The sequence below is a fragment of the Pteronotus mesoamericanus genome, unplaced genomic scaffold (assembly GCF_021234165.1).
Source record: "Pteronotus mesoamericanus isolate MK-2021 breed Mesoamerican mustached bat unplaced genomic scaffold, CSHL_Meso_final contig_1193, whole genome shotgun sequence".
In the NCBI taxonomy this organism is placed as follows: Eukaryota; Metazoa; Chordata; class Mammalia; order Chiroptera; family Mormoopidae; genus Pteronotus; species Pteronotus mesoamericanus.
In genome coordinates, this window is record NW_026555039.1 from 1,201,814 (window position 1) to 1,217,149 (window position 15,336).

At 65.7% G+C, this 15,336-nt stretch overlaps 1 protein-coding gene across 1 annotated transcript in view; it reads right to left on the reverse strand.

Moving 5' to 3' along the window:
- The window catches only part of AJAP1 (adherens junctions associated protein 1), an 82,244-nt gene that overhangs the window by 40,154 nt on the left and 26,754 nt on the right, over nt 1–15,336 (reverse strand). Inside the window, exon 2 of the mRNA XM_054583346.1 lies at nt 4,914–5,710. Coding sequence (XP_054439321.1) covers nt 4,914–5,710 — 797 coding nt within the window. The remainder of the gene's footprint in view (nt 1–4,913; nt 5,711–15,336) is intronic.

Sequence of the window (15,336 nt, forward strand, 5' to 3'; positions counted from 1 at the left end):
ACCCACCCACCCCCATCACCCAGGGCGGGGACCCATTTCCAGGGAGTGGGAGTGTCGATCCAGGTGTCTGCCTGCAGCTCTGGAGGGCCTGGCAGAGGAGAGGGACAACTGGGGACTGGGACTGTTGAGCGAGTCAGCTCCCAGGTAGAAAGTGCCTTAGGATAAACACCAGGGATCCGTTGGAATTAAAGAACCTTCAGGTCCCTAACTGCTCTTAGAAGGAGAATGAGGCCCTGGGGGAAACCAAGAAGCTTAAGAAGCACTAAATGCAATAAGCTGGAGCAGGCAGCCTGTGAAAGGGAAATGAAAGGGAGCCAAGATAGAGCCATCAGCAGAAGAATCCAGGCTGCTTTAATGACTCAGAGCCCATTTATCCGTTTGCTGTGAACGCGGCTTTGCTCAGCAGAAGCAGAGCAGCGCTTGGGAAGCTGGGCGGGGCCGGAGGGCTGCAGCCGGCCGGCCGGTCACCCCGCCGGCCACCCTGCCTGTCACTACTTGACAGGTCCCCCTCGAAACCACAGCCGGCAGGGGGTGCCGCATGGCACCTGCTTGGAGAGTCCCGGTGAAGACCCTCCGGAGCAGCCTCGCCGCCGACAGCGTTCAGGGTGTTCTGCAGGGCTCTGCCGGCTTATTTGTGCACAGATACTTTTATCCTAATTAAGCCACTCAAAACTTTTGAAGTTCATGAGTCATTTGCTTCAAATATCTTTAAATCAAGGACGGACTCACTTCCCTGATAGCAAACACCCAGCAAGTTAATTAAAAGGGGCTCAGTGTTTAAACCACCGTCTTGGCTCGGAACCCAGCGGGAGGGTAGCCTCTCCCCCTCCCGGCCCAATCCCGGCTGGAAAAAAATGTTTCGTCACCATGAGACTGGCTCCCAAGGTTGTTCCACTGTCTAGGTCAGGTGGCCGTTGGGGTGAGAGGATATGACAGCAGCCTGTCCCTCCTGCTCACAGAGGGATGCGACAAAAGGACACGGAAGGCCTCCCGGTGTCAAGGACAAAGCAACTTGGAAATCCTCCTTGGAAACGCACGAGTGAATTCCGATGTGGAAATTGCCAGGCAGCACTGAGATGACGTCGCAGCCACTGCTGTCCCTGAGCTGCTTGATGTCTCAAATACATGACTGATCCTTTACGGAGCCAACCCCGAATGACAATGGAGACCTGTGGGGCCTTGTGGCCCCTGCTGGGAGATGCGCTGCCCCAGCTGTGCCTGGGCCCAGGTGCCAGCGGGCCGGGCCGGGCCGGCGGGGCCGGGAGCGCTCCCGGGCGCCCGCAGCAGGCCAGACACCCGCAGCCCGGGGGATCCCGCCGCTGCCAACGGCAGGGCGGCCCTCCGCTGGCTTGAATTCCCCACCACTCCCGTTAGGAGTTTCGAGACCAGAGCCCAGGGAATGGCTTTCTATTTTCCTCCCAGGAGGCCGTGTGATTCCAGACTCAGACCATGGCCAACAAGAGAGCTGCCACAGGGGAGGGCGCGGCGCCCCGGGGAGCCCCCCGCCCTCGGCCTCGCGCGAACTTCTAACCCGCCTGACACCCGCCCTCTGCCAGCACCGTGTGAGGCCGGCTCGGCCCCGCGGGAGCCTGAGCTCGGTGACTCTCCACCCCAAGCGGGTCCGCGCTAGTGCCACTGCCACCTCGGTAGGAAGCTCCCAGCTCAGGGGTGAGCACATGGAACCTCATCAAACGGACTCATCGAACAACGGCAACGAGCAGGCGGCTGTGGCCGCAAAGCATCTCAAAGACAGTGACTGTCATATCATCACCACCGTCATCATCGCCACCGTCATCCCCAGCATCATCGCCATGGTCGCCATTACCAGCCTCACCATCACCATCATCGTCACCCACACCGTCTTCCTCATCGTCGTCACCTGCACCGCCACCACCGCCGTCATCACCGCCACAGTAACAGCAGCGAACACGCACTGAGCACCGGGCATGAACTTAATCTTCACAACATCATGAGATGGTTCCTTCGGTATTTTCCACGGAGGCACAGAGGGGACCAGCGAGTTGCCCCAGTTCACAGGGCAAATGCAAGAGGATACCAGGAACATGAAAGGCAGGTGGTGGCACTTTTAACCACTCCACTAAAACCAGGAGAGGTTCCCCATTGCTTCACTTACGGGGGTGCCGCCAAGGGGGGCCCTGCCCACACCAATCGGCGTTCCGCGGAATGCTGGCTCTGGGGGGGTTGCGTAGCACCCCATCTCACCGGCCGCCTGCCCTTTCTACGCGCGCCAACACCCGCGCGACGGGCAGACGGGAAAGCGTAATGTGCCCCTCCTCAACATTTCCCTACAGAAGCAGAAACAAAATTCACAGCTGCCGAAATCCGATTCCAAACACCCCTCTACGGACAGCGGAACTGACTTCCCGAATTCAGCATTTGAATCACCGTCTTGGTGTAGAGCATGGGGTGGGGGGGACTTCTCTCCCTCCCATCGCTTCCGGGAACCTGGATTCCAGGCTCCGGGGTGTGTCTGGCAGTGAGCGAGCACAGAGGGGGTGCTCTGCGACGGGAGATGGCGGGGTGCTGCGTCCCCGCCACCCCACCTGCCCTTGACACCGGCAATGCTCCTCTCTGAGACACTCTTGCTGGGTATAAAAGCAACAGGCGCGTCCGGGAGGTTCTGAGATGCCAGGCACAGCCTTTCACGTTGGGTTCGTGCATGGAACCCGCACAGCAGCCATTTAGGAGAGGTGTTTCTTTAATTTCGCTCGTGAAGAAAATGAAGCGGAGAGACGAGAACCTTCCCGGGGTGGCACAGGCACACACAGCGGAGCCCGGAGTCCCACGCACGGCCAGCCACGCACGCACAGCCCTGGGATCCCCAAGACCCCCGAGACCCCCTTGAATCCTGACCGAGATGTGCGAGCAGCGGTCCTGCTCCACAAGGAGTGAGGGGCCCAGGGCTCTGTCTGACACAGGCCAAGGCCACGGGGCTCCCCAGGGGCCCTGCGCGGGCTCTCGGCGCCCGGCGGGCTCGCGTCACTCCTGTGGGATCCGCCGGCCTCCGGTGGCTCGCCGGTGGGAGGAATCGCCCCAGTGTTTCCCGCCTTTCCTCATCGCGGCCTAGAAGGTGGCTGCCCCTTCTCCGGCTCCGGCACCACTTCCCAGAATTAACATTTCCCTGCATCAGAACACATATTTTCCCCCCTTTAAATCTGTTTTGCTAAACAAATTAATCTCGCACCAGATTATATTATGAAGAACCATAAATCTTTTCCAAGATAAGCATCTGTCGCGTTGGATTAGAGACATCCAATGTACTGCGAATTAATTTGTGCAGCTTATAATGCCGTCCCCAGCGTTTAACTTTAGTAATAACAAATGTAATTTGGAATAAATGGGAGCTGGTTTTCTCATCCGTGTCTCCACGGTGAGTGACGTCTGTGGCGGAGGTGACAGTGACTGAAGGCAATCCTCCCTTTCATTATCATGACGGCGTACGCGTTTACAGAGGCGACAGCCGACGCTTTGTGAGCTGCCCTCCAGCGCCCGGCGCAGAGCCGACAGCGAAGCGCAGGCCCCGGCGGCCGCCGCTCTCAGGAAGGGCTCTGGGGCGGCCGGCCTGCGCTCGGCCCCGCACTCCTGCCCTGGCCCTGCCGCGGAGCCAGGGTTCACGCTCCCTGATGAGCTGCTCTCCGGGGAAGAGCAGTCCGGAGGCAAACCACACTCCTCTCGTCCTGGTGAAGGGAGAAGGCGGGCCAGGGGACAAAGCCACCACGTCCGCGGAAACCTGTCCACCTCCCGGCCACACCTGTCTGCTGGCCAGGGTGTCGCAACCAGCCCAGTGGCCCGGTGCAGGGGGAACTGTGGCCGATGTGCTGCGGGCGGACCCTGAGGAGCCACCCTCTCCCTCCCCTGGGCGCTGAAGGGACCATCCGGGGCCCTCGGAGCCCAGCCTCTGCACAGGCAGGAGCAAGCAGGGGTTGCGGAGGCTGCCCGGTGCCCCCAGCCCTTGGAGCTCATGCCCTGGGATCGGCACCCCGCCCTCCCGCCCCCCCCCCCCCCCCCATCCTCTGTCAGCAAGTACGGCTGCTTCTTCAGGGTGTGCCTGCCCGGATCCAACCTGCAACCCGGAGCCACCACCTGCTCAGACACAGAGGCGGCTCGAGGCGGGTGGGCACACAGGGGTCCCCAGCTCTGTGCTCTCCTCGGCCCCTCATGGCATGGGGCACAGGCTTGGGGCCGTGAGTGGAGGGGCAGGCTTCGCCCAGGAGAGGCCTGAGAGCCCCTCCTCTTGAAGTTGGGGGACAAGGCGCCCCTACGTGAGAGGCAGAAGGCCCGAAGCTGTTTGCTCTGACACCCTCCTCCAGCCCCTCCATAGAAACGACACCCCGAGCCCGAGTCCACCCGTGACGCCCTGGCAAGCACCACAGCGGCTCTGCCGTCCCTCGGGCCTCGGTCTCCCCGTCCGCCTAAAGCGGTTCCTGACTCTGGACCCGCCTGGCAGCGGCCATCCACAGAGCCACACCCTGCAAGGCTCCGGAGGACCCCACATGCCCCTGACTTCGCCAGCTACGCCCCCATCTGCCCCTCAAGCTGGCCCAGGGCATGAAGCTCTACAATTCTGGAAGATGCAGCTCCGTGTCCGGTGGGGCTCTGTAGCCCCCACACAGCAGGGCGGGCACAGCGCCCCCTCTAGGCCTGGCTCCGCTCCTGGAGCACAGCCGGCATCCGCTGGGATGCACGCGTGCGCAGCTCCCCAACGCACCGTGCCTGTGTCTCCCGGGGGCCCGCGCCCCGCTCCCGGCCCTCTGCCTGGTTCAGGTCCTGCCGCCTGACACACAGTGCCACCAGGAAGCACCGCCCGGGCAAAGCGGGGCATCCCTTCGCAGCCACACTCCCAGCGAGTCCCTGGCCCCCAGTGAACCCCAAGCAGAAAGGAGGGCGCCTACCTGAGGTCTCTCCCAGAATCCGCGGGGGCTTCAGGTCTTTGCCGCTGTCTCTGCTGGGACTGGTGGAAGGCTCCGTTGTGCTAACCCCAACCGGGGCCCTGTTCCCGGGGGCTGGGGGCGCAGTGATCCCCTTAGTCTGCAGCGTCACAGAGGTGGCCGTGGTGGCTGCGGCGGGGGTGGCCACAGTGGTCTTCCGCGTTTGGAAGCTGGAGGCCGTGGTAGGGCCGCGGGCAAAGGTGTGGGCCTCCAGGACCTCCTCCTCGCCCGTGGGCCCCCAGGCGATGAACTCGGTCTCCGTGGTGGGTCTGCTGCCTCGGAAGTCGAAGCTGTTGAAGCCGGCCGCCGGCAGCTGCCTCTTGCCGCGCCTGAGGAGGGCCTGCTGGTCCGTGGGGGCCCCGCCGCCCACCGCGGGGGACGCAGAGGAGGGCGAGGCGCCCAGGGAAGGGCTGGATTTGGCGGCAGCCGGGGGCTTGGCGAGCCCCCCTTTGGGCACCAGGGCAGCCACCTGGTCCCGGGGTCTGTGTGCCCGTTTGGCTCGGGGACTCTGCATCTGCCCGTGACTGCGCTCCACGCGGGCCGGGCGGGGGCTCCACACGGGGGCGGGGATCCGGGCGGGCTGTCCGCTCTTGAAACTCCACAAGCGGGGCGGCCGGGGCGAGGGCCGCGGCAGCAGCCGGAACTCAGGGCCGGGGCCCAGGGCCTCACAGGCGGGCAGGTCGAAGGCGAGCTGACACATGGCTATCAGTATCCAGGCATGGCTTCCTAGGGAGCGGCCCGGCCAGCGGACGGACAGGGAACTGCGCGGGAGAGACAGAGGCAAGTCAGTGCGGGGCCCTGCGGGGCGCCTCCCCCCACCCCCACAAGAGACACCACTCTGTGCTCTTCGCAGAGACAGGCGCTCATCCCGACTTCAAAAGGGAAACTGGAACCCCTCATTAGTTCACTTCAAAGGCCTATGCAGCGCCATCTACTAATCAGCTTTTAAAAGAACCGTCCGGACCGCCTTCCCGAGAGCTGGCTCCCCGCATGCTCGTCACGTGTCTCGTCTTTCCAAGGAGCTGGCAACGCGGGGGCGCGGATAACCACCGTCCACCGCACAGGGGGAAACCACGTCCCCAGACCCCCCTGCTGTGCTAAAAAACACCCAGAATAAAACAGAGGCAGCAAAGGCACGCGGTGAGGGCAGCGCAGAGCGGCCGGGGCCGACAACCTCCTCGAGGTCACAGCGGTCACCCCAAGGCAGGCAACCCCAGCCCGCAGCCACCTCTCCTGAGGTCTGGAGGGACAGGTGCCCACCACCCTCTGGGCTTCAGAGGGGCCCAGACGCCAGCAGGTCCTGAGCCCAGCCCCCACCCTGAACTCCGTTCTGCAAACCCCCACCTCCACCTGTGTCACAGTTGAATATGCACATTTTAAAGCAGCTGTGACCTCAAGTGTCTTCCTGGGGAGCCTTCTGCTTTGGGGGCCTGCTTGGGATTTCGCTCTGCTGTGCATCCACAGAAAGTTTACGGACGCACGGCTCTGCCCAGCGCGGCTCCTGTTGGCATCTGCGCTTCCCCGTCTGCCTTCCTGCAGGGGGACGGGGGCGGGGGGGGGCAGTGCTGGAAAACCTCCTATCTGCCCCCTCGGCTCCGGAAGAGGGGGGTGGGCAGAGAAAGGCGGGTCACAGGGACATGAGCTTCCAGGTGCGCTCACCGAGCGTCACGTGAAATCTAGAGCGCAGGGACAGCCACGCGGAAGGGTGTGGGGATCTGCCCACGCGCCCTCTCCCACCCGCTTAGATAACTGAGAATGGGTTCCGGGCGCCATTCAAAGTCAGTGCTCATCACTGACGACACCTCGGGAGATTGACAGGAACCCAGAGCTTTGGCGGCTGTGGCGGGTGGAGGTGGGCGAGGGTTCCACGTGCCAGGCGCCAGCCTGAAAAGCCGCTCAGAACCAGCCCGAGAACAGCTCGGCAGCTTTTCCTCCTCAGGGGCGGGGCGGCCTTAACCGGAAACCAGGCCGGGCTGGGCGTGAGCCGCTGGGCCAGGGTGTGCACGGGCGCGTGTCGGGGCGGCGTGTCCGCGTGAGCGTGCGAGGCCGTGCAGGTGTGTCGCAGTACGAGACCAGGCGTGCACCTGTGTGCGCGTCCGTGAGCGAGTGCCGACGGCGTGGGTCCCTGAGGTGCAGCGATGAGCAGCGGGGAGTCAGCATGTAGCTCTGAGTGTTGCCGTGTCTGTGCGTGAACGCGTGTGTCTGCGCGGGAGGAGCATCAGTGAGCGTGGTGGGCAGTGTTTCTGTGTGTCAGTGCATGTGAGTGTGCATCTGTGTGTGCAGGGGGCCGCGTGCATCAGTACACGCGGGAGTGGGTCGGGGAGTGTGCGGATGTGAGTGTTGTGTTTCTGCGTGTGTCGGTGTGAGAGTGCGCACGTGTGTGTGAGCGTGGCCGTGTGCGTGTCCCCCCCTCATTCCACGCGCCCCGCACCCGGGCTGGCCTGCTCTCCGCACATCAGGGTGCTCCCAGGAAGAAATTACATTCATTAGCGCCCATTACCAAAAAGGACTCGCCCCCAAAGAACCACGGAGCCCGCGTTTTTCCATCAGAATGGAAGTGCTTTGCTGCAGAAACTAGGAACTGCTCACTATGCTAATGACCCCGCAGGGGGCTGCGCAGCTTCCCCCGCACAGGCAGCCGGGCGGGGCCGGGGCCGGGGCGGGCCGGGGCAGGGCCACCACGTGCAGGAAGCCAGGTCACTGGGAAGCTCCTCTGGGCGCACACCCAGGGCAGCTCCCGGGGCCGCAGGGAGGTCCATGGCTGAGGACCCCCGGCTCTCCCGGCCTCTGCACATCTGGACGGGAGCCTGGTCCTCAGAGGGACGAGGCGCTGCTTCCAGCCGGGGTGGCCCCTCAGCCCGGAGGGCACGGCCAGGCGCCCCCAGCACGCAGGCCTCGGCCTCCTCATCTTCCCCAGGCCCCGCCGGCCCCGCCAGGCGCTGCGAGGCCCCATGCGCGGGCTGAGTCAGAGCAGCCACCGGCCCCCCCGGCCCCCGCCCCGTTTGGGGAAGCAGCGCCCCAGGAAACGCGGCAGCAGCCCAGGAGCCTGGCCTGCTGGTCGCATAACTTCACAGGCAGGATATTTCTGTCAGTTTCCACCAATCACGAGCTGTAATTGGTTACCATAGAAACCCCCTCATTTCCACGCCTCAGCCCTTATGCAGAAAAACCGACCAATTGCAAGGGCCGAAGGGCTTGGTGCCTGCTCTTCAAGCCCAGTGCCGTCCTTTTAAAAGTTGGCGGATCTCTTCAGACGGGGCAAGCGGGGAGGGCAGGCGAGCAAGACGGGATGGGGGCCGCACCCCACCCCCAGCAGCCAGGCAGCAGGGCCACAGGGAGGTGAGGGGCCGGAGCCGCGACCTGCGCGGCCACCGCCAGTCTCTTCACAGGGGCCGAGGCCCCGAACCCACTGCCCTGGGGCCAGGCCTGGTGGCCTGCGTTTGCGATCTGGGTCTTCCCGGCCCTGAGACTGAGGCGGGGGACTTCCTGGGCCGAGGCGGCCTCGCCCACGCCGCCTCCCCCCGCCACCTTGTACAGCGGTCAGGGCCCTGCTGTCCAGGGCTGGCAGACGACAACGACCGAGTCTCTGTGAGGCCTTAGAGTGCACGCGGGGCATGTAGGTCCACAGCGCTCCTCGCCTGGGCTGACCATGGCCCGGGGGCACTTAGCAACATTGTTAACTATAGAGCTGAGGAACGGGGGCGGGGGGCCTTGCTGCTGGCCAGAGACCCCGCAAAGCGTCCTCCAGGGCACAGGACGGTCCTCACAATGTCATCCTGGCCCGAATGTCCCCGGGGCTGTGCTCGAGAGACCCTCTTGCACACATACAACCTGCACCTCCCAGGCCTGGGGGGCGGTGGCAACGACCCCCTTCATCCCTAAGAAGGAAGCTCAGAGGCGACAGCTCCAGGAGCGGCCCGGTCGCGTGGTGACGCTGGGGCTTAGGGACGGGGCTGCCTGCCTTCCAGTCTCAGTGCCGTGTGAGCTCAGGCAGCCGCACGGCCTCCCTGTGCCTCAGCTTCCCTGCCTGCAAAATGGGGTGAACACAGGCAGCACCCACGCCACGGGGCGTCACGGGGGCTCCACGGCAAACACTTCAGACGCGGCTCCTTGTGGTGCTCGCAGACGCCCCGGGGCCCCTCCACACCCGAGGGGCCCATCCCCGTCCCCCGGGAGCTCGAGGCCTGCGAGACACGAGCCTGCTGCTCCCCAGGCTTCCCAGGTGCTGGGAGGAGACCGAAGGAGAGCAACGCGCTGGCGTCTGGTTGCCTGGGAAACGGGCCGAGCAAGTATTCCGGAGGAGTGAGGCGCTGACAGGCGGAGGGCGGCAGCCCGGGGGGCAGGAATGTTCTCTCCCCGGGAGTCAGGCACCGGCCGAGCTTCTGTGTGTCTGACGCCACAGCGCCTGCTGCAGCCGCCCTGCAGCTGGACAGCGGGCTGGCCGCCCAGGACCCCGGCAAGTGCCGCGGCCCAGCTACTGTCCCTCCTACGTCCCGTCTGCGGCCTCCCCGGGCAGTGCCCAAGAGGTGACCAGCAGCTGCCCCATGGCCGGTCAGCCTCCCCGGGCTGGCCCGCCGCCTCCCCAGGTCCCTGGGGCTACGTCTCCCGTGCGTCTTTCCGCGCGTGGGGGCAGAAGTCTGAGAGGGCCCCGCACGCGCTGGCCCATCCCGAGGGCACGCCCTGCCTCTTCTCCACACCCCCCGGGGTCCAGGCGCGGCCTTGGCAAAGCCCGGCGCCGACGGGAGCTGGACGAGAACCCTGCTGCCCGCAGCCTCCCAGGACCAGAGTCGCCCCAGGGCGAAGACACTGGGCGGAGCGCCTCAGCCCGGCCTCACGTGAGAACCGCCCAGCACGGAAGAGGGCGGGAGGTGACAGAGGCCGAGACCGAGGCCCCGCCGCTGGGCCACTCCCTGGCGCTGCTGGCGCCAGGCCCGGGCACAGGAATTATTTCGGAAGCTCCTGCGGGGTTGAGAGCCAAGGAACGCTGCGTGTTGCTCAGTGAGACCTGGTTTTATCCGGCTCCAGGTCCGTTTTTAAGCAGAGATAAAGGATGGGGGTGGCGGGGAGAGAAGGGGCCCCGCAGGCATTCGCGGTGCTGGCAGACCCTTCAGAACAGGGGTGCTGGGCAGAGCACAGCACCCAGGAGCCCGGGCGCCACAGTGCCGCGCCCTGCAGACCAGCGCTAGGCTCAGCCTGGCCCACCGGCTGGGAAGACGCGCACGTGGAAGCCCTCCCGCAATCGCCCGTGAAGACCAGGGCCCCCACGGAAACGCGCCTTTGTGGGGAAGCGGGCTGGAGAGAGGCAGGTGTGGCAAGAAAGCAGGGCGTGGGCACACGCATGCTGCCCAGGCTGGCAGAGCAATGAACACGGCCCCCACGCAGGCAGAGCATCAGGCACGCGGCTCCGTGTTTCCCACGCGCCGTCCCGTGCTGTTCGCACGGCGCCCCTCCGAGAGGAGCGGCTGTTACTCTCACCAAGCAGAAGAAAGAAAAGCACAAAAATAGTAGCTGTGCTCTGCTCTGGAAAGAGGTCTCTCGAAACTACAACTGAAGCAGGAGAAGCTGGCGGAGGTAACTCCGCGGCCCCGGGGGGAAGCTGGCTCCTCCACGGCGTCGTGTGGCACACGCCCCGCCGCCCCGCCAGCGCCGAGAGAGCCGCGTCCCTCCCCGAGGGCGGCCGCTCTGAGCCTTGCGGACTCCGGCCCTCCCTGGTCAGATAACTGCTCATATGGACCGCGGTCTCACCCCTGGAAAGTGGGCTCAGGAGAATGAACGTCGCCAGCTTCCAAAACACCCACTGACACCCCTGTGTCTTCATGGGAAGTGTCCGTGTTGGTTCTGTTGCTATTGTTGGTATTTATGAAACCCGGTCCACGTGCCAGACATTTGTAAGCCAACCGAGAAGGACAGAGAGAGCAGCGAGGCGGGGGCTGCCTCTCGGAATGACAAGCAGGACTGCGGGGATCTGCAGGGACGGCAGGGGGTGGCGTGGGTGCAGGGGAGGGCGACACAGGAGGAGGAAGGGCAAGGTGGCCGAGAAGCCCAAGGCCACCGCGCAGGAAAAGCTGGGGGGATGCATTCCTTCCTGGGGGTGACTGCTCAGAGGGGCTCGGTGTGGCTGAAGCACCGTGGGCCTGTACACATCAGAAGGTAAACTGAGGCAGGGCAAATCAGTCGTGCAAGCGCCCAGAGTGGGAGTCATGGAGGAGGAACTACGGAAGGGAGGGGCGGAGGCACTGGTGTTGAACCGGGGGCACCAGCCGGCGAGGCACATCAGGCTACTGGGCGTGCGCAGAGGGAAGGCGGCCTTGGCGGCCCTTCCGAGTCCGCGATGGGCAGGTTCCAGGTCCCACGAAGGGGCAGGGGCAGGCCTGGCCTCAGGCAGTCGGGATCTGCACACCTCAGGGGACCCGGGGAGCCGGAGGCACTCCAGCGGCATCTCCACCCCCGGCCCCGAACAAGTCCCTGTCCTCGTCCTGGATCCCCGAGGATAAACAAGGCTGGGGTGGAAGGGGCCTTTGCAGGGCACCCAGGGACTCACCCGGGGCTCTGCGCGCCGCCCGGGGCTGCTGGGAGTAAAAGTACAGCGGGTGGGGAGGGCAGGGGTCCCGCTAACAGCCCCCCCGCCCCGTCCACAGACAGGGGACAAGGAAGGGGGAACTCGGGCACAGGCTGCAACTGCCAGAAGTCCATGAGATCATCCGTGCGGACCCTGCAATGTAGGTCAAGTTCTATGTCACCTCCAGGGACAGAGAGTTCCGGGCTCCCAGCAGGACAGGGCTGGCAGGAAGACGGGCCCTGCAGCCTCCCCGGGCCGACCCCCGGCCCAACCCCCACCTGCAGAGGAAGAGAAACAGACGCAAGTCCCAGTGGTGGAGGGCGGGGGTGGGGGGGCCACAGAGACGCTGCGCAGGGAAGGGCCAGGGAGGGGCGGACGGCTCACCCCGGCGTCACAGTGGCCGCAGACACGGCCCTGCAGCCAACGCGCCCGGGGCCAGCTCCCTTCTAGGCCCTCGACGGGCCGTCCCCTGACCCCGCTCCCCGTGTCACCCACAGGGCCCTGGTTGTTCCACCCACGTCAGCGCACCGGCCCCGGCCGCCAGCGGGCGGGCCGGCACCGCCCCAGGGGGCGCCGCCGCGAGGGGCTGCCAGCTCCGCAGCGGGCGGGGCCGGGAGTTACCGCACGAGGCGGACACGCCCGCTCTGGCTCTGGCCGCCAAAGGCTTCCCCGCCGCGGACTGGACACCAGCGGTGGCGGAACTCACTACCCCAAAGGACGCTGCACCAAGGCGGGGCCCTGGCTCGGTTAGAAAAGGCTTCCGGCGTGAACGGCACGGGCTTCCTGTGGTTCCTCGCTGGGGGGGGCTCAGGCCTAACCCACCTCCTGGGCTGCACCCCCCTCACAGGCTCACTTGGACACACACAGGCACGCGTGCACAAGGACACACACATGGGCACCCATGCATGCACACAGGCACATGGAGACTCACACGCATTTGTGCACAATTGCACACACATTCCACACACTTGCATGTTTGCACACACCTGCACACGCACACCTGCACACACGCACAGGCTCCCAGCCACACCCTCTGGCGGCGCAGCTTCGATGCCCCGCCCCCCGGGCCTCTCCGTCAGGCATAGGGCCTCTTGCCCAAGTCTCCGAGGGGCCCATCCAGAGCTGGGCCACCAACACAGCGCAGCAAAAAGCTGACCAGAAGCTGGCAGCTGGCATGGGGACAAAACGCTGTAGTTGGGGAACTTCTTCCCCGAAGGCCCCCGTGGAGCCGGGCCAGCCAGGCGGCCCAGGCAGGGGGCTTCCCTGTCTGGGGGTGTCGGTGGAGCCCGTGCCGCCCAGCCTGGGAGGGCTGTGAGGGGTCGCCTGTCCCCAGGTTAGGGTAGAGGGTCACCTGGAGACAGGGGGGCAGCTCCAGGGAAGAGCATCCTGGGGCCTGCAGGGGGCCCCCCCACACCTGTCCCACCCCCCCCAAACCTGTCCCCCCCTCCCCCACCTCCCACATCGGGGAACGAGGCTCGTTCTCCCCTGGCAATAATCACGGCCAGCATGACTTGGCAACTCTCTCTCTCTCTCTCTCTGAATCCCGGATGCCCAGCGCAGTGAGGTCACCCTCCCTTGGGACAGGAAAAGCCACTGCAGTTGTTGGGAGTTGGGGCTCCTATCCCCACCTTCACCACCTCCAGGAAGCCCTCCTTATCCCTCCTTGGGTGTCCTCGAGGCCCTCCCCCCTCCCCACACCACCACCCAGAAGCCCTCCAAGACTGCCCGCCCCCACCTCCCTCTCTCCCGTATAGGATTTCCTCTGAAGCTCGGAACCCACCTCCCTCAGCCCCCGCCTGTGACACCCTGTGACCAGGGGCTGGCACCCCTCTCCCCGTTAGCTGAGACTTAGCACCCTGCTGGCATCACTGGCTTCCTGGGAAGCTGCCTCCGCCGAACATGGCGGAGGAACCCGGCCCAGCGACCTCCAGGGCTGGGGCAGGGGGCGTGGTGCCCAGGAAACAACTGAAGCCCGAAGTGGGCGCTTCGGAAGCTCAATCCTTATTTAATGTTAATTACGCTTTAATACCAATGTTAATGACGCGTCTTCATTTTTATTTTCATCCAATTATTCCACGACCGTGAGCAGCCCCAGGGACGGGGGCGGAGATCTAGGGATGTGGACACCACGCCCCACCTTCCCAGCCCAGCGCCCAGCTGAGGGCCTGGCTCCAGTGGGCGCTCCACCGAGGGCACGGAGGAGCCAGGAGCTCCCGGGCCTGGACACAGCCACACCAACGTGAGCGTCCGGCGCCCAGAGGGCGGGCGTCACTCACACCCACGCGGGACCGTCCCGGACGGTCCTAGGCCGTCAGCACCTCGTCCAGGGAAGCCCTGTGAGAGGGAAACTCCTGCCACAGGAAGCTGGCTCTGCCATCGGTCGCCTTCCCTCCGCCTGGGTGACTCACGGATGACAGAGGGCCGGAGAGGCTCGCTGGGGGCCAGGTCTGACGCCACGCCGCGGGGGCTGCGGGGCCCCCAGGGGCCCTGCGGTCCAAGGCAGAGCCTGGCCGGCTTTCAGGGGGGTGGGGGGTGGGGGAGGCAAGCTCGCCGGACCCTCTGATTCCATCGCTGAACCGGCTCTGCCCTCACCGGCGGCCCCTGAACCAGCTGACGCCTGGTTCCAGCCCGCGCCTCAGTCTTCCCGTCTGGGCAACAAGGACGCACCGGTGCCTCTGAGGGTTCACACGCGGCTCCACTTGGAGGCGAGCGATAGGCCAGAGGAGCCGGGACACCTATCTCAGGCCACGATTCAGTCAGGGAGGGCACTGGCCCTGGGGGGCTGGGGTGTCTAAGGAGCACAAGGGACAGGTCCTCGGCGTCAGCTTGTGCTGCTCCCCTCCCGCCCTCTCCCCCCACCCCCACCCTGCAGCCCTGCTGGGGCTCCCTGAACCCCCGCCCATGAAGCTGCTGGCCAAGAAAGCGGGGGCTCCGCTCGTAAAAGTGGTCTGCTGCTCCCTCGCCCCGGGCTCCTCCTTCCTGCCTGCCCGTGAACGCACAGGACGAACTGAGCCCCAGGCCAGTGAACAGAGAATGCTTCCCGCAGAGGAAAATTATCAGCTGGTGAGCAGCTGCCCGCCCCCCACCCCTCCGCCCAAACAGCTGGGACGCCTCCCGCCCACACACAGGCCGGGAGCAGCCAGCCAGGCTGCCAAACCCTGGAGCTCCTGTTCAGCAAGCAGCGAAATCCGCTGGGGGAGCCCGGGCACAGCCTGCCCTTCCTGGCCTGCTGTGGGCTGTTCCGCCAGTCCCGCCCCACCCGCTCCCTGCGCCTCCTTCCCCTGCCTGCAGGCCCCCCGCCCCGGCCCCTGCGGGTGAAGCTCCCTCCGCTCATCTCCCACTGCGCCCGTCCAGGCGGCAGCCCGGGCTCCCACGCACCCACCCCGGCGGCAGGGGCACGCGGGCGGCGACCCCAAGCAGCTGCAGAATGAACGAGAGGGAGGGCGAGCGACAACCGCATCTCGGCCGGGTGCGTCTACGGAGGTTCTCTCGGCTCCGAGGCCGGGATCTGAGCCAGCATCCCCAGGAGGAGTCGGGACGTGGTACCCAGCGCAGGAAGCCGCGTGCCCCCCGGCACCGCGAGAGGGCCCGTCCACACCTCCACTCTCCGAGGCCTGTGGCCAGTGATCCCGCTGAGGGGGACAGACGGCCAGCCTCCCCTGGGAACTGGCGAGAGATGCAAACCCGCGAGCCCCGGCCGACCCGCTGACTCAAAGACCGTGGGCCCGGGGAGCCTGCACTTCCACAGGCCTCCGAGGACAACGGCAGCGAATCTGAGGTCTGCGGGCAGAGGGCCGAGCCGGCCGGCCTTCCCTGGGCGCCGCTGCA